The sequence below is a fragment of the Vicia villosa genome, unplaced genomic scaffold (assembly GCF_029867415.1).
Source record: "Vicia villosa cultivar HV-30 ecotype Madison, WI unplaced genomic scaffold, Vvil1.0 ctg.000011F_1_1, whole genome shotgun sequence".
NCBI lineage: Eukaryota > Viridiplantae > Streptophyta > Magnoliopsida > Fabales > Fabaceae > Vicia > Vicia villosa.
This window is the reverse complement of record NW_026704941.1, coordinates 1,683,001-1,702,805: the sequence shown is the minus strand read 5'-3', so window position 1 is coordinate 1,702,805 and position 19,805 is coordinate 1,683,001. Positions and strand designations below refer to the sequence as shown.

The 19,805-nt window shown below is 33.0% G+C and overlaps 1 protein-coding gene across 1 annotated transcript; it reads right to left on the bottom strand.

The window, feature by feature from the left end:
- Positions 1 to 11,178: 11,178 nt before the first annotated feature.
- On the bottom strand, positions 11,179 to 12,012 carry LOC131621809 (uncharacterized). Its single transcript, XM_058892846.1, has one exon. It carries the CDS (start codon positions 12,010 to 12,012, stop codon positions 11,179 to 11,181), a length of 834 nt encoding a protein of 277 aa, XP_058748829.1.
- Positions 12,013 to 19,805: the final 7,793 nt, after the last annotated feature.

The window sequence follows — 19,805 nt, the reverse complement described above, 5'->3', positions numbered from 1 at the left end:
TTTATAATATAATAATAAATTTATGTAACATATCATACTATCAAAAAATAAATAAGTAAAAAATATATACATGCGGTTCGGTTTGATTTGGATCGATTTTGAAAAATCAATCCGAAATTTGATGCGAACCATGCGGTTCTCACAAAATGACATTCAAACACATTTAATAAATTTCGATTTTTTTAAAATCGGTTTGCGGTTTTTATTTGAATTGGTTTGGATTTAAATACTCCTAAGGTTGAGGTTGTAAACACACTTGCACCTAATAAGATCCTTCTAATGCGGAGGGGAACTAAAATCAAGTGGCATTCTTTTTTTTTTTTTTTTTGATGGTAAAATAGTTTCATTTAAGAAGAAACAGGATCAGCTACAACAGCATAATCAACCATGGATGGATAACCTCCAATCCAGGTTCTAGATCCAACAGAACGCGCTAATCTTGCCAAATTATGCGCTTCCTCATTACAACATCTACTATGGAACAGAATAGAAGAGCAACAGAAACTACTAAGAAGAGTTCTAATATCAAAAATGACAGGCTCTAGGACTGCAAGCTTCTGGATCGCGTTAACGCAATCAACAACTGTTTTTGCATCTGACTTGACCACAATTCTCTCGAGCTTAAGATCTTTTGCCAAACTCAGCCCCCACCTAACAGCCAGGGCCTCCCCAAGTGCAACGTCAACAGCAATCTCTTCTCTTCTACAGGCTGCCACCGAGACAGTAGAATAGTGATCTTTGATAACGCACCCCATAGCCAAAAAACCTTCAGAGGAAAAACTGGCGTCAACATGAATGAAATCGGCGTCCTTTTGATTCGTCTCATGATTCGTGATCTCCCTGCTTTTCCCTCTTTCAAGCACATTCCATTTGCTAAACTCCCCAATGCTTACCACTGCATCCTCAGCTGCCCGAACCGGTTCAGTGACCTTATTTTGATAAAGCTTTTGATTCCTTCCCAGCCACGTTTTGTACAGGATAGTGCAAATTAATTGAGTGCTGAACAGGTCACCACAAGTAAGGATAGATAGCAGCCAGTCAATGAAATCAATGTCTGAAGGAATTCTGTAACTTAGCCTAGAAGAAAACAGGGCTGTTTTGACAAAATCACATTCCATGAAAAGGTGGCTGACAGTTTCCATACCTTTATTGCAGACTGAACAAACAGGATCTAAGCTAATGCCTTTCTTCCTCAGATTGGCCTTAGTTGGCAGGATGTTTTTAGCAGCTCTCCACAAGAAATTTCTTATCCTATTGTTGACAGGGGCTTTCCAAATCTGTTTCCAGAGTTTTTTTGATGGGGGGTTAGAAGGGCCAGGAGATTTGGATTGTTTAACCTGCATTCTTGATTAGTGCTCTGCATTTAACATTCAAAGTAATTAATCAAGACTACATAATACATGTTTAGTAGTTTTTGGTTCAACACACAAGCACAAGAGTAAGATTGGCCTTATGCACAAATGAGACCAATTTTTAATCTATCTTCCATTGGTGATTGTTAATCGTGATTGAAATTTGGACGTGCCTATTATAACACCAAATCACATCATCAGATAGACACCTTCATATTTGTCTAAAATGTGGTCGGAAAACAATCCCTAGATTTGGATATTGAAATTCAGAAACTTCAAGCAGGAAACCCATTTACTCAGTGGTTAGTACGTAACACCATTTATTCAAACTAACACTATTCAAGAAAAATAAAATTGTTATCAATATTTCAGTAGTCAGTGACACCATTTTCTCAAACTAACACTTCAAGATTAACAACATCTATATCAACATCTCAGTGGTAAGTGGCACCATTTTCTCAAACACAAAATAAAGTGAGTTACACATCGAAAACGTGATAACAAAGCTTCAACAAGTTAGGTTGGAAGAGTTGATGTTAAAAGAGATGATGTAATCTGAGTTTCGATGAAGATGAAAATCACATAGGTTTTTTTTTTAAAGAGAATGACGATGAAACGAGGAGTGTTGATAGGGAAAGCAAAAGTCAAAGTCTTGTTATGTGAAGTATTCATGCAAAAGAACATACACGTCAGATTTTGGACAAAACCGATGGAATATATTAATTAAAATTTTTTAAAAAATAGAAAAGCCCCATATTTTAAAAAATTCATGTAAAAGAACTTACACGCCGGGTTTGGAAAAAAATCGAGGCAATATATTAATTAAAAATTAAAAGTGATATATTCTAAAAAACTTATGCAAAAGATGATACTCTTCGGTTGGGCAAAGTAAATGAGGGATTATAAAATTTTTAAAAAATTAATAAAAAAAAAGGCATTTAAAAATATTAATTTCGTAATTCAAAATAAATAAATAAAGAAAAAGGGAAGACGTTAACTGAGAAATAATAACACTTGGTCCCTAAGCCAATTGAAGAAAAAAAACAGAATATGCAATATCTGGGATTCGAAGCAAGGTCCCTTTTATATATATATATATATATATATATATATATATATATATATATATATATATATATATATATATATATATATATATATATTTCCTTGGTTTTTGGAATAACCAAGGGTATAGGTTGTAAATATTTTTTTATATTTAAAATTAGTCATGGCGTTCCCAGGACATATACCTCGTTTATAGGTTGGTCGAAGTGAAAACTTTGTCACGAAATATATTATTTGTAGTAGTGATTCATGTGAACCTAGTAACGACTTCTACAAAGAAGATATGATTGACACTTGTACAACAAAAGTTGTTTTCTTATGATGATGGAATAAAAAAAATAAAGAATAATATTGAAGAATTATTCATTTAATTATTAAGAGAATACAAGTTGAGCTCAGGGTGTAAATAGTTCTGATGGACTAAAGTTGGTTAGAGTAAAAATTTCTAACAAACTTTACAAAAATACCCAAATAGAGAAAGTCCAAAATAAATAAATGAAAACTACATATGTGGCAATATCAACCCCTCCTCTCAAGCATTCCAAGTTTGGAAACCAAAGCAAAAAATGAGCCAAGATGAAGAGGCTTGGTGAATAAATCTACAACCCAATTCTTGGAGTCTATTGGCATATGAGTGTTTATTGGCTTTGACAAATAGTAACTTTACCTGCATACTTAATAGCTGATATCAAGACATGGATGTGTTATATACAAAAGCTTAACTATGAGGCTCTTGAATTGTGTTGGGTCATGTAAAGGGAGATCATTATCAATGTCTTGTTTGAGGCCAAGATTCATTGGGGGATAGAAGCAGGTTTGACTGCTAGAAACCTTACAGGTTGAAGAATTTTATTTGTACATACAAAGAGTCATGCCCCTACAATACCTAGAAATCTAAAATTCAAGAAATATTTAAGATTACCTAAGTCTTTTATACTTAATGGTTTGTCCAGTATTCACTTAATAACATTGATGTTTGAAAAGTTTTTACCTACAAGGATTAAATCATATACACAAACAAATACATGTAAAATAATTAGTTGACTTTTGTATCTCAAATATTTCACTACTGGAAAACCTTTCCTTAGATCCATAAAAGTCTTCCAAGAAGTATTGGGAAGGTTTTCTCAGGCTTGAAAAACACTAAACAATACTTTGAACAAGAAGTGATCCTTTCTCCAGATACACACAATAAAACTTCACAAAAAACTGTAGATTTTTAAATGTATCTTGAATCTACCTCTCACACTCAATCATTAGAGTTGAGCACCATACCAACGAATTATTGGTATAAGGTTGAAGATGATTGAAAGTATCGAAAGAATCTCACATGACAAGCTACAAATTCTCACAATCTCAATACTCTAGGAATTTTTTCACAAGGTTGAATCAAGGAGATAGTGTTTTTGTGAATGAAGAAACTTGCATGGTTTCTCTCAAGATTCTTGGCAAAAATAGACCATTGGTTCTCAGTGAATATCCTGGGTCTAATCACTCTTATTAAATTGACCAACTAACTGATTCTTACCTTAAATGATTTTGAACAACAACTTGTCATAAAACAAAACTTACAAACCTAGGTCAAAAGGGCCAGAAAAGGTTTAAAGATGTGCTAGAGATAAGGCATAAAAAGTAAAGATGAAACACAATATGATTTGAGTCAAATCATGAGGTTAGAATTTGAATCAAAATAAAGAATGATTTGAATTGAAGGTAGTAAAGTAGAGAATTTGTTATTTTCATTTGAATCATGTTTTACATACGTGATTCGAGTCACACAACGCATGATTCAAATCATAATTCATTTTGTAGAATATTTTGATTTCCACTATTCTAATCAAATAACATGTGATTCGAGTCGATACATGTTGTGATTCGAATCACACACTTTCCTAATTGGAATCAGGAGGTAGGGCCAAATTTTGAACTACCAAGTAACCATTTAATTCGAATCATCAAGCTGTACAAAAACCTTGATTTAAGTATTCTAACCTATGATTCAAGATATACTCAATATTTTGAATTATATCAAATTTCAAAGCCTATAAATGTAGGTGTGTCTCAAGGTACATGCCTAAACAAATAAATGAAATGATCAACTTATAAACATATTAAGAATGAATTACAAATACCCGACTAATCAAATTACACACACACACCTATCAAATTTAGATAGAACATCAAAATAAAATAAAACTGACTTTAAATGTAATTTCATGTGGGTATGATAATAGGTTCATGGGTGGGATTGATGGGGTAACTAGGAGACGGAGCATGATTGTCTAAATAATCTAAGGATAATTCATTATTGTAACACCCCGATTTTTGTTAGATCAGTTTATTTTAATTATTTGTGATTTATGTGTGTTTGTTAATATTTATATTTAATATCGGGTAGTATTAAATAGATAAATAAGAATTAAAGAGGTGTATGTTCTTGAGGTAGAGGTGTAGAGAGTGAATTGAAAGTGGTATAGTTGATTAGAATTGTTTAGAATTTATTTAAAATTTTAAATAATTTAAATAATAGTTATTTTGGTGGGTTTATTTAAGTAAAATCGGAAATATGAGGAGTTGGACCATGTTAGAGAATTAGAGGGAGAAAGAATTAAGAATATTTGTAAGTGGAAGAGAGAATTATAATTTAATTAGAATACCCCAATCATATAAATTAAGAGGTAACTTAGGTTTAGAAAGGTATTTGATAGTACATGAATTAGAAGTGGGAGAAAAGAAAGGAAGAGTGAAGAACAAGGTTTGGGTGAAAAAAGACAACCATACTCAAGGGCTTAGGAATTGCACTGCTGCTAAGAGAATCAGGTAAGGGGGATTATGGGTTTTTGAATGAATTATGTAATTTGATGATGATTTGCTGTTATGTGATGATGTTGGTGATAAAATTGGTGTACTATGATGTGTGTTGAATCCAATTTTGAGTTATTGATGAAATTCCACCATTGATGAATTTTCAAGGTTATAAGGACTTTGTGGAATTATGAAAATATTCTATTAATGATGTTAATTTGATGTAATAATAGGATATAAATGTGTTTATGATGTGTATGTACTATTTTGGGTCGAGTTTATATACTAGGAGTGGACCATCGGAGTTTTGCGTTAAACTCCATAGCAGAAGAGGAATTATGCCATCTGCAGATTACTGACAGGCGTCACAAGCGTGACGGTTGTCACGAGCGTGACGGTTAGGTCGCCGTGCGCTTTGGACTGATGACAGGTATCATTGTCCTGACGGACAGGTCGTCATAGACCTCGGGATTAGTTTGTGGAGTCGGTTGTCACACAAGTGACAATTTGATGTCTTGAGTCGATGACGGGCGTCATCAATGTGACGGGTGACCCGTCATGCACCCAGAACAAACGTAATTAGCTCCGGTGCATAGAATTGAATCGTGATTCCACCTTTTTCTTGTATGATGATTCGAGGTGTTGTTGGGTACTGTTTGGTGTCTATGATTGTTATGTTGTGTGGTGCAAACAATGAATGTTATGGTGATATTTGTCGTGATTAAATGTTGTTGTCTGTTGATATGTTTGCCTATCATAATTATGTTGTCGGTATTATTGGTGTTGTGCACAATTAGAAGTGGGGCCATATGTACATGTATTTAAGTGCAAGTTATTGAGTTATGCATTCTCGGTGTACGAACTTTGGTTTAGTTTTGTTGTGCTATGGTCCTACGGTGGGGATTAGAAGCGGGTAGCTGATTCCAGTGGGAACCAATGAAGTGTTACCTATAGTGATGGTAGCAGTTTTAGAGTGCTCTGGTTCCAAGAGGGAGTCTAATCTTATGGTTGGGATAAGGAAGCAAGATGGACACGTGTTGTCTATAAACGGTACCACATGCACATGAGTCGAGTTGTTATCATGAGTCGCATTGCATAGATAAGTTATATGCGTGATTGTGTAAAATGTTAAGTTGGGTGTGAGAATATATTATGTGATTGATGTGGAATATGTGTAGATGTTTGTATTCTACCTTGCATTTTATACCATTTTATTTATTGAAGTGAATTCTCACCTCCCTTTTGTTTTAACGTTGTCTACGATGGATATCTTGTAGATAACCATGATTAGAAGTTGTTGTGAATGGAAGATAGCTCGTTGGAGTTATTTTCGTTTAGTTTTGTTATGTTCTAGAAGTTATGCTCTGATTAAGTAACATCAGGGTTGCGAATATATATTTTTTGCTTATTATGATTTGTCGAAGTTTAATACCATGTTTATTGAAGTTTTGAAGTTGTTGAAAGTTGATCAATACAACTATGTTTTAATTTATTATTAAAGTTAAACCTTTATGCGACTAAATTTTTGGATTTCATATTTGATGTTATTACTTGATTTAATGATGATTCTGCCGCAATGAGCCTAATGTATGGCGAACGTGTGATGACATGTGTTATATGTTTTTTAAAATTCTATTGTATGTTGTTAAATATTTTTGAATGGAGGAAGGGTTAGCATCATGACACCTTAAATTATGAAGTGATTATTTAAATATAAATTTGGGAGTTTAGAATGTTACGATTATTATGATGGAGGGAGATTAAAGGGTGGTGCTAGAATGTGTTGAAGGAAAGTGGTAAGGATAAATATTTTATTTTAAAAATGGTGTCCTTAGAGATGAATTTTTTTATTATGAAGGTCATGTAGAATGTTACCTTTAATTCTTAAATAAACAAACTTTCTAGAATTATGAATATTTTTTTGGGATACAAGAAAAAACTAGGTAATCAAACACTTTTACAGTGGCATAGAAAGGTTTTGAATGGTAAAGTAATTGAAAAGGTGAATGAAAATAAGGGTTAATACCTATTTTCACCCCTGCCATATGGGGTGTTTTTGAAAAATCCTCATGCCAAAAAAAAAAGTTGCAATTATTACCTTAACAAATTTTAAAAGTTTCAACTTGGACCTTTAGCCAGCCACATCATCAAAAAATCTGATGTGGCAACTTTTTTTTTAATTTATTATTAGGCTTAAATGCATTTTTAGTCCCCTTATTATATTTTTTTAAAATTTTTAGTCCACCTATTTAATTATCCAATTTTTTGGTCCCTCTATTAAACTTTGACTGAGTTTTTTTTGGTCCCTCCTCATTTTGGTCTATCTGGCAATTGAGAAAGTTGATGTGGCACAAAATAGTATTATTAGTTAATAATTATTAGTTATTAGTTAATATTTATTAAGATTAATACGTTGATGTGGCACAAAATAGTATTATGAGTTTTTTTTGTCCCTCCTCATTTTACGTTATTAAGATTAATAGTTAATGTTTACATTATTAATTAATATTAATATTATTAGTTAATAAATTTTTTTTGAAATAAAAGATGGTATTATTTCAAAGAGACAAATACAAGCAAGGCCAAAGCCATATAAATGAGTATCTAATTACATAATGAGATTAACTAAATGCTCCCTATAGATGGGTTTCATCCACCCTCTATATACAATAGTATCTTGTATGCTTCTAACTATACTATCTATGTCATTATGCTTTCCCGTATTACCAAATATTCTTTGATTTCTGTACAACCAAATGCTATAGATCACCTCAGCAGTTACAGCTTTGAGCAGTCTCAGCCTAATACCTTTGCCTTTAGTTCTCCTCTTGATCCAATTGAAGTTCAGATTGAAGCTATCCCTAATGTCCAACCAGTGTAACATAGCAGACCATATTCCAACAGTATGGGGGCAAGAGAATAACAAGTGGTCAATACTTTCATCCTCCCCATCACAGAGCTCACAATGTTGATGCTGTAAGAATCCTAACTTGAAAAGTCGTTGCTTCGTCGGCAATCTATTTTGGAAGGCAAGCCAAAGAATAACTTTTGCTCGGGGCCTCGCAAAATTATGGCACATCACATGATACCAGTCAGTCGTAGCAGTCACACCAATAAGAGCATTATACACCTTTGTCATATGGAATACCCCCTGATTTTTCATCTGATTCCAGATTGGTAGGATATTAGGGACTTCAAGTTTGCTGTCTAATATGTGCTTCAGAATCCAGGTGCAATTTGTAGTCTGCAGCTCAGTCATGGGATCCTTACCCTTCAAGAAGAATGTGTGCACCCATTTCACCCAAAGATTATCTCCTTTCATGCAAATGGTCCACAGGTTTTTAAGCAAAGCCACCAAATTCCAGATATGCAGATTAAGGATGTTCAGACCACCTTCTTTCATAGGTTTACAAACCTGGTTCCAAGCTACAGGGCTCTTTTTTGTTGGGATAGCTTTGCCTGCCCAGATGAATGTTCTACAGATCGAGTCCACTCTCTTGATAACAGCCTTAGGTAGAGGTAGACAGTGCATCCAGTACTGTGCTATGGCAACCACAATGCACTTCACCAATTGAATTCTACCTGCAATGCTGAGAAGATTGGCAGTCCAATGTCTAATTCTGCTCACAATCCTGTCAATGAGTGGTAGGTAATGATGTATATTAAGTCTCTTGCTAGCCAAGGGAATGCCCAGATACCTTATAGGGAATTGACCTTCAATGAAACCAGTTTGTTGCAACACTGTCATCTTGGTATCATTATCCATCCCTCCAAAGAAAGCCTTGCATTTCTTAGGGTTCATAATGAGACTTGTGGAATCAGAGAAAGTGTTAAAAGCATCAAGCATAATATCAATAGAATGATCTCCTCTACTGAACAGAAGCACATCATCTGCAAATGAGAGGTGAGTGATGTTCAACTTATTACACTTGCTATGAAACTTAAAATCTGGGTTCTTAGACATCTTGGCCAGCACCCTGTTAAGGTACTCCATCATAATCACAAACAAGAGGGGGGAGATGGGATCACCCTGTCTTATGCCTCTCTTAGCTTCTAATATCTCAGTGTATTCACCATTAACATTGAATCTATAAGTGACTGTAGTAGTACCAAGCATGATCCAATTGATAAACTTCTCAGGTATACCCAACTCTGCCATAACAGTTTGCAAAGAGGCCCAGTCCACCATGTCATATGCTTTTTGCAAATCAATTTGCAGCATGCATCTAGGGGTACCACCTCTCCTACTGTAACCTTTCATCAACTCAAAAGCCAACAATATATGGTTGTGTATCACCAGCCCTTTCAAGAATGCAGCTTGGCTATGATGTATGACTTCATGTAATATACTCCCCAATTTACTTGTTAGGATTTTAGATATGATTTTGTACACAGTAGTGCACCCAGCAATGGGTCTAAAATCCTTTACCTCATTATCCTGATCATGCTTGGGAATTAAAGTTACAACAGTGCTGTTGAATGCTCTGAAAAGCTTGCCTTTAGTAAAGAATTCTTGTACTGCTGCTATAACATCCCTCTTGACAATACTCCAGCTTACTTTGAATAATTTGGCATTATAGCCATCAAGCCCTGGTGCTTTATTGTCTCCAATACCCTGCAATGCTTTCCAAATCTCCTCTTCAGTAACCACCCTAGTCAGAAATTCACCTTGCTCAGTGGTGAATTGCTTCCCATCTCTCAAAGCCTCAATATCCACCATTTTCAATCTTCTAGCTCTGGTCCCCATAAGGCTTTTATAGAAATTCACAACCTCCTCCTTAATAGCCTCTTGGTCAGTGATATAATTCCCATCCTCTTTCTTGAGCATTCTAATACTTTGCTTTTTATGCTTGGCCTTTACTGATGCATGAAAAAAAGGCATTGTTCTCATCATTCATCCTAATCCAAGTAATTTTGGATTTCTGTAATAAAATTTTGTCCTCCAAAGCCTGCAGATTGATCAACTCTTCAGTACAACGTTTAACTCGGCCTAAGAGATTCTTATCCATCTTATTCTTGCTTAAGTCCAGCTGTGCTTGCTCCAAATCACTCCTAGCATTCTGCAAATTCTGCTTCAGATTAGGGATGTTTTTGCCTAGACTCATTAATTGAGGTTTGAGTCTCTATAATTTCCTCCATAAAATATACATGGGACTGCCAGTCAGGGGTTCGTTCCAGCTCTGCTGGACTATCTCCTCATAACCAGCTATATCACTCAAACAATTGTAGAATTTGAACCTTCTCTTCTTGGCCATTTTCTGGGAGTCATTAACCACATGCAGCAGAGCATGGTCTGATACACTAGGGGCCAAAATTCGCAAGTTGCAGTCATTGTATTTCTTGAACCATGCCACATTACCAATGAGCCTATCTATCCTAGAATAGATAGTATCAGTGGAGTGTCTATTACACCAAGTATAATAGTCCCCACATCCATCCATCTCAGTGAGCCCAGCATAAGTCATCATGTCCAATAAATCTGTACATTCAGCATCAGTGACTAATCTGCCCCCTATACGATCCTGAGCCCTCAAAACATTATTAAAATCCCCCATAAGGCACCAGGGATCAGTATTATTTGGTTGCAGGTTAGCAATAGCCTTCCAAAGTACTTTCCTATGCTCAAGTTGATTCTTCCCATAGATAGCAGTGAGCCAGTATTGGAACATTCCCTTGGTATCAAAAATCCCACAGTGAATATACTGATCAGTGCTTTGAATAACTCTCACATCAACAATTCTATCATTCCAGGAAATCCAGATTCTTCCATTATCATGGTATTGGTAATTATCCACATAACAATCATACACATTGAGTTTATCTCTAACCTGCTTTGCTTTACCCATCTTTACTCTAGTTTCAATTAAGATCAAAATGTCAGGCTTAAGTAAATTGAGACGGGAACTAATCTCTTTTAATTTTCCTGACTTATTGAGTCCCCTTACATTCCATGAGACTAACATGGGCCTCTATCTAAGGTCACTATAAGGTCATTCAAAACCCCTAGTGCCTCAAAGCCATTGGAACAGTTAATATCAGAGCTTGAGCTAGTCAGAATTTGTTTACCTCTATCTTTTATGGTTGATCTGGCCTCAATCCAAGCTGCAGCCTCAGCCCCCATTGCAGGTTGTTCTGGCTTCTCAACTGGAGATGAGCCTATACTATTCTTCTCAAGTGTTGGTAGCTCTTCTGTAGTGCCCTGTAGCAAGTCATTAGGTGTAGTTTCAGGTGATTTCCCTTTAGGAATCCATTGTTTCTTCACAACATCTTTGCATCTATGCCCAATGCTCTTACATCTATCACAATACAGTGGTTTCCACTCATACTCCACTGGCTGCATCAGTTTCCTTCCTTCACAATCTTTAATAGCAATCTCTTTAATCAATTCTTTTGTTATGTCGACCTCAACCAAAATGCGCGCATAGGACACACGCAATTTACTAGCCGTGCATTCATCTGTGACAAGAGGCACTCCCAAAGCACTTCCAATTTTACTCAGACTCTTAGCTCCCCATAGGTGTAGAGGGAGTCTAGGCAGCTTCACCCATAGCGGAATGGTGCGTAGCATATCTCTCTTCAGGTTAAAGTCTGGCTTCCATTCCTTGATCATCAGTGGTATATTACGTAGGGTGTAAGGCCCTTTCATCAATACAGCATCCAGATCAGATTGGGATTGGAATCTGATAATGAAATAGCCTTCATCGTGATAATACAATTCAGGTAGTTTGATAAAATTCCATGCCTTCTCCATGAAACTCTTCATCGTATGCATACTCAGATCCTCTCCCATCTCATAGAGTATGAGGGCGTTTTCCCAATATTTGACCTCCGAGGCGATATCGCCGTCTTCAATTTCAATCTCAATGCCTCCATCAACAATGCTAGGAGCGACGAACTACATCGATAATCCTTTAGCAGGATTCCGATTCTCCGCCATCACATCAACCCAAAGTTTGCGAACTTCATTCTCCTTTGGGACCGGCTTCGCACTGGTATCGATCCGTTTTAGGGTTTCCACCACTCTTTCAATATCGCTAATTTCCCCTTCTTCTACCACTCCATCAGCCTGCACAGGATTCTCCGGTTGCTTTGGTTCAGAGTTTACCGTCACCGGTGACGGTGGTGGCGGTTGGCTCTCCGGAATCGACGGCGCCACTCTTGGTGGCCTCCCTCTCCCCCGTTTTGCGCGCGAACTCATTCCCATTATTATTAGCACACAAAAAAAAAAACTAATTAATATTAGTTAAATTATAAAATAATAATTAATATTTATTTTACTGTTTAACTTAATTAAATTATAAAACATAAACTAAATTAATTAATTTTAACTAATATTAGTTTATATTAATTTAATTTAGTTTAATTTAATTTATATTTTATAATTAATACTATTTTAGTTTATATTTTACTGTTAACATTATTAATTAATATTTGTTTATATTAATTTAATTTAGTTTATATTTTCTAATTAATATTAGTTTAATTAAATTTAATGTTTATATTAATGTTTTTATGTAATTTAATTTAATTAATGTTATTTTACTTTTAACGTTATATTTAACTTAATAAATTTAATTTAATGATTTTATATAAATATTTATATCTAATTTAATTTAATTTATTTTACTGTTAACGTTATTAATTAATATTTGTTTATATTAATTTAATTTAGTTTATATTTTCTAATTAATATTAGTTTAATTTAATTTAACGTTTATGTTTAATTTAATTTAATTTATTTTTATTTAATTTATTTAATATTTTTTACTATTAACGTTATATTTAAGTTAATTAATTTAATTTAAACAATTTATATTAATATTTATATTTAATTTAATTTACTATTAACGATATTCATTAATATTATTTTATATTAATTTAATTTAGCTTATAATTTAATTAACTTTAATAGTAAAATAAATATTAATTATAATTTTATAATTTAGTAATATTAATTAATAACATTAACTATTAACTATTAATTATTAACTAATAATATTAATATTAAATAATAATGAAAATAGTAATTAAACAAAAAATAATAATGAAACGTTAACACAATTTATTATAATATAGCTAAGTCAATTCTATAACAAAATGTGAAGTGTAGTCCATTGGTTATGTTGTTTGACATGGATTTTATGGTTCTTGGGTTCAACACCCTATGAGACCAATTTTTTAGGAATTAAATTAAATAAAAAATAATAATAATACCACATAAGCCTGTCACGCAATTAAAAATAATAATTGCAACTTCTTTTTTGACAGTGAGTTTTTCAAATACACCCCATATGACAGCCACCTCTGTGGAACTAGCGTTTTGTCTTTTTTTCTTAAAATGAATTTATATTATTATATAATTTTGTATAAAAAATTTAATTTTTTTTATTTTATAAAAATTTAATTTGAATATTTATTATTAAAATATTATTTTAGACATTTCATCTTTTTATTGAATTTTTTTATATTAAAATTTTAAAAATCACTTAATTTTGAAACTATTTCAAATAGATTTTCCTTTTTTTTTTTTTGAAATATAACTTTTTAAAAAAATTATAATTTTGACAAGATTTTGGTCTTCAATAGTGTATGTTTATGTTATAGGAAGTCAAAATTAGTATTTCAATTTAGAAAAAACGAACATAAAAAATCTTATAAAATTAAAAAAAAACAGTTTTATAAAATCTATTTTAAAAAAATACAAATGAAAAAAATCAATTTTTTTAAGGGGAAACAAACAGACCCTAAAGTTAATTGTGGCAGTGCTTCTTTAAATAACCTTGCAATATCCGCTTGTGAGGGTATTTTAGAGAGTAAAATGGTTGTTTCCTCATAGCTTTCTTTGAATATTCAGGTGTATGTAACTTTCTCATTATTGAACTCTCAAGAGCTATGAAAGCCATAATGTTCTCCAATGAGAAAGGTTATTACAATCTTTGAAGGACGATCAATTCAACTAAAAAGTACTTGCAAAAAGTATAAACAAGAGAAAATGTATGCATATGAGGTATGAACAGTGAAGCTCAATTGTCTCTAATTATTTAGACTTATCTTACTACTGTAATGGATCCATTTAACCATTGATAGACTAAATAGCCTTATATGATAGAAGCTGAATAGATGTAAGAAGCTTATGACCATCCAAAACTTACTAGTTCATCATGTAAATGTACTTGCAAAAAGTATGTTGTTGTTATGTCACTAGTGTAGGAACAATGAAGCTTCACCAATATGTGAATCTTTCTCTTGTGAATATACTTTATAGTTATGCTCGATCATGTTGTTTTATGGTTAGTTATTTTTGTCCGAGTGCTTAAATTTTGATAATGAACTGTTTTATTCTTATCTTTGTTGAGTCATTAGGGACGAAATGATATCTTAGTCATGGGTTATGAAGACCTTGAAATAAGGAGAAAGATTTTCTAAACTTTGAAGGATCAATGACCAAAGTAATCTTTGGTTGTAATGCCTTGTCCAATTTGACTTTAAGAGTGTGTTTGGATGGAGCATTTTAATGAGGGAAAGTAATTTTTTGAGGGAATTTAAAATGATTTGACCAAAATTCATGTTTGGATACAAAAATGAAGAGTTGTTAAAATGATGGAAATTTATGGAGAATTTCATCTAAGTTAAATTTAATCATTTTGAAATGACACCAAAAACCAAAGAATTTGAAATTCCTCTCATGTTTCATAGAATCTATTTGTTATTATTATTTCTTCAAATTTTACAAATTGGTCCTCATATTTTCCAAAATTATAAAATTGTCCCCAAAATTTTCCAAAAAATTGCAAATTGGTCCTTAATAATTTTTAAAATTTACAATTTGGTCCTTTAAATTTTTTTAAATTGCAAATTAGTCCATACTTTTTCATTTTTTAATTTGGTCCAAAAAATTTAGATTTTATAAAAAATGACACCAAAAATCTAACAATGAATTATCTTAATACTACATTCAAACAAAGTAATTTAAAAATGAATGGATTTGAATTGAATCATTTGAATTGCTTTAAATTTTAAATTGCTTTAAAATTTCTAATTACCTCATCCAAACACACTCTAAGAGTTTTAGACTCCTTTTGTCAAATATGACAAGTTTCAAAATCGAACCGAGATGGTTCATCATCCTTTTTCTTAATAATTTAACTATCTACAATAGATTGCTTTAGGACTTCCATTTTCTTTTCGGTTTCTAAAACCTTAGCTTCTAATTGTGAAAAAATTCTTTCATTTGAAGCAAGTTTCTTGAAAGCCCCTACCACTTATTTATTTAGATTTTCAAATGCATTTTCTAATTCAAAACAAGACAACTTATCAATATTTTCATATTTTGAATGCTTACATTCTTTTTCTTCTCATGACATTGACAGGCTGAGAGACAATCATTCTCCTCCACTTCACTATCACTTGAGCTTTTATTACATGAGGAATCACAATCTCTCTCCCAAAAACCATAGGCTCTTCTTGGCTTTCTAGTCTTGTTGTGTTGGCCATTTTCTTTATCTTTGTTAGTTAATGGGCACTCCAACCTATAATGACCCGATTTCGCACAATTGTAACATTGGTCTCTTGATTTCCTCTCTTTTTGTCCTCTTCCTTTGAGGATATAGACTGTCTTCTAAACTTAATGAGGTTTTTGTGCTTTATTCCACTATTTCTAATTTACCTATTGTACCTTCTTGCAAATAACCCAATTTCTTCATCATCCGAATCTTCATTGTCACTAGTATCACCATTTATTTTCTCATTTATTAAGGACCTCGAACAAGAAACCTCTAGAGCAGTAGACTTAATTTCTACCACCTTATCATTACCTTTCTCTTTCTTAAGCTTCTTCTCATGTTTTTCCGCATGTTTCTCTAATCAAGTGAATTCTTGCTCATGTTCTTCAAGCTTACCAAACATAATGAGGTCTAGTGTTGTGAGATTATAAGCTTCCTTAATCGTAGTGACCTTTGGTTGTCAATCCCTAGTAAGCTCAAAACTTTATTAGTAGCAATTTCATTGGAAATCGGTTTCCCAAGTGTATTTAAACGATTAATAAGATGAGTGAACCTCTTTTACATTTCGGCAATGGTTTCACCATGCTTCATGCGAAATAGTTCACGCTCTTGATTCAATGTATTAATTCTAGCTTGTTTGACTTCATTAATTCTATCAAGGGCAACTTGTAATGCGCCCCACCTAGCTTTAGCGATTTTACAATGGGAAACACAATAAAATTCATCAACACCTAGAGCGGATATGAGAATATTTTGTGCTTTCCAATCATAAGATCACTTTTTGTTATCATTGTCATCCCATTTTGCTTCCAATTTGGGTGTGACAACACCATTATCATCGGTTATGGTAATTTGGGTTGGAGCGTTCATAATGACATCCCACACTCCTTTATCATATGAATTGATATGAATGTGCATACAAGCTTTATAATAACCATAGTTTTCACCGATGAAAATAGGCGCTCTATTGTACGCCTTTTTAGGTTCGACAACCATTATCTAATAAGCATTTTGAAGCACGAAAATAACTGGAGCTCTTGATACCACTTGTTAGACGATGACAACTTATCTAGATGAGGGGTGAATAGATCCCCAAGGTGAAATTTCTATTTTTAAAATTGTTTTTGAAATGATGAAAAACTATGGCAAGCAGAAGATTTAGCTTAGATAAAAAAAGTCGTATAAATTGAATTGATTATTGGAAACTCGGGTATGCGCAATACCATATGGAATATATAACAATGATAAGAAATTAATACATCTAATTCTCAATCCATTATTTTAATAGTTTTACTAAGATAACCTATTTCCAATTAAATTAGTGGAAAACATAAAATAGCAAACTATCGAAAACTTGGCATGCAATCAATTTTTGTGTTTTTTCTTTTGAGTTTGTTGATATCAAAAACCACATACAAATAATTTGATTGTAAGGTAAGCAACAAAATAATTTAACTGTGAACAATCAATGGAGAAATGCGTACAAATCGATTACTCAATCAATGTATTTAATAATTTGCTTATGAAAATTTAAATGAGAGAGAGAACACGAGGAGTTGTTTAGGAAGTTCATTGATCGTCCTTGCTACGGCTACATTTGACCCTAATTCCAATTTGGAATTGAGATATCAATCTTACTATGCAAAAAATTATTTACAAGAGAAATGTAGCAATCCAATCTTACAAACCTTATGCTTGATGTTGATCCTTGCACTTCTCTTCCCTTATCTGAGTTTGATCAAATCATCCAACAATACCAATTTATTTATCGTCTCGCTCTAAATTGGACGTTATCAACCTAGTCTAGATGACTCCCGACAAAAATGATAATGTGTAGTTTTTTTTGTATGCATAGATGGAAGGTTAAAGATGATGAGCGATTTTTGTATGTGTTTATAGTTTCATAAAGTTGAAAATGATGTATGTATGAAGTATTTATAAGTGTGCAAGTTAGAGGCAAAAGGGAAACCTAGAGGTTTGAAAAAGAATGCAATTTTTTCAAAAAAACTACATCATGTGGCGACGCAAATTAATGCATGCGTCGATCTGTGTAAGGTCATGTGTCGACACATTCAAACAGAAGTTATAGGGTTTGGTTTCGGTGGTTTTGGAAGAGGAGAAGCGATGGGTAGATAGGGTTTTGATAATTTTAGGTTGCATATAGTTTTTCCTGTGAGCAGTTTTTGAATAGACTACAATTAGAGAGTTTTGTCCCGTATTAGAAAGAGCGTGGAAGGAGAAGAAGCAATGGGCTTTTATACTAATTATTTTACAATAGGTTTATGCAAGGTTTTGATTCTGCGAACAAGTGAGGATTTATGCAGAGAAATTCTAGTGGTTGAACACTCAATCTTAGAAGAAAAAGTTGAAACCCAACTGCTTATTGTTTTGGTTCCGTGAGCATTATTCATATTTTAAAAATAATTAAGATTTCAATTATATTTAATGTGTAAATTTAATCAAAAAAAGGTAAAACAACCAAGTGAACTAAGGTTCGAATATGTGGTGTATGCAAATTTTTATTGACCTTTTTAATGATAATATGCCACATCAGCGCCACATGTAAATAATAAACTAAGATTTCCTTTCTTTAGGCTGTCTATGTATTTTATTATGCAAGTACATTTAAGCAAGATATATACATTAAAAGCGTATACAAATAGGAAACATTGATCATCATTTCAAAAAACCTAAAAGAAATAGAATTTTGGTACATTAAGTAAGAGTTATCAAACTTTAGTATCATGGTCTTTTATGGTTAGTTAATGACTTTGTATCCTTGTCTTCGACCAATTATTATTTTCATTAATTTATTTTTATTATTTTTGTCTGAGTTCTTAAATTCTCATAATGAACTATTTTATCCTTATCTTTGTTGAGCCAGCAGGGCCGAATTGACTCCTAGTCATGGGCTATGACGACCTTGAAATAAGAGGCACTCATCATTGTCTTTTTATGAAGGATGTGTATGCACTTTCTTGATGAAAGCTTAAATCCCGCACATCCCTCATGGGTTCTCTCCAATGCGTAGGTGAGACTCTTGCCCAAAGGATTGGTCTTATTAAGGCTCAATGACCTTATTTGGAAATAAACATTACATAGTTCCTAGAGCACGATATATGTAAATGAAATGTACTTTGAGTGATGGATGGTCTGATTAAGTAACCTTATTGACTTTATCTGAAAATAGACATACTAATACCAAGTCCCCCAAACACGGAGTGTGTATGGGCAAAGTGCTTTTAGTGGTCAATTTATACATTTGGAGATTTTAAAATGAAATGACTAACTGTGAACAAAAATTAGAACCGTTAGAATGAAGTGTTTAAAACAAATATAAGACTCTTTTGACACAAATAGTTCAAATAAGTGTCATCATTATTGAATTGCACCATCGTTCTACTGGGATTTCATGGGTAATGTTTCTCAAAAAGTCATTTTTATTTTTCCAAGGTTGTTTTTATTTTATTTTTCTGATTGAATTTCTTGTTTCTAGAGAAAGAAACGAGGTACTCATCTTTGATCTACCTATTATGGAGTTTATGATTTGATCTATACAAAATCTAGAAATGAAAATTATGCAAATTGTCTAAACAAATTACATTTGAATAAATTGGATGTTTCAATAGAAATTTGGTGGATAATCCAATTAGAAAATTTCTTTAGCCACCTCCCTATGGGGTCACCCCCAGCGAAAATACCAAAATACCCCTGCTTCGGAAATGAACTTCCGAAGCGCTTTTTTTTTGAAAAAATTGACTTATTTCGGAAGTTCATTTCCGAAGCAGGGGTTTCGGAAGTTCACTTCCGAAATACTGCGATTTCTGCAGATTTATCAAAACACTCCCCCTCCCCCAATCATTTACCCTAAATCAAAACAAAAAGTGGCAAAGGCGAAAATTTGTGCAAACAGAATTCTAAAGCTGCATCAAGGCTCCAATCACACTGCTAAACAACATTCAAAAGCCCTCAATCCTAACACTTTGTAAGTTTTGAAACTTTTAGATATATTATTCAAATGCATGTTATTTAGGGTTTTAATTGCATAAATGATATATGGTTAGGTTGTTAGTAGTATTTA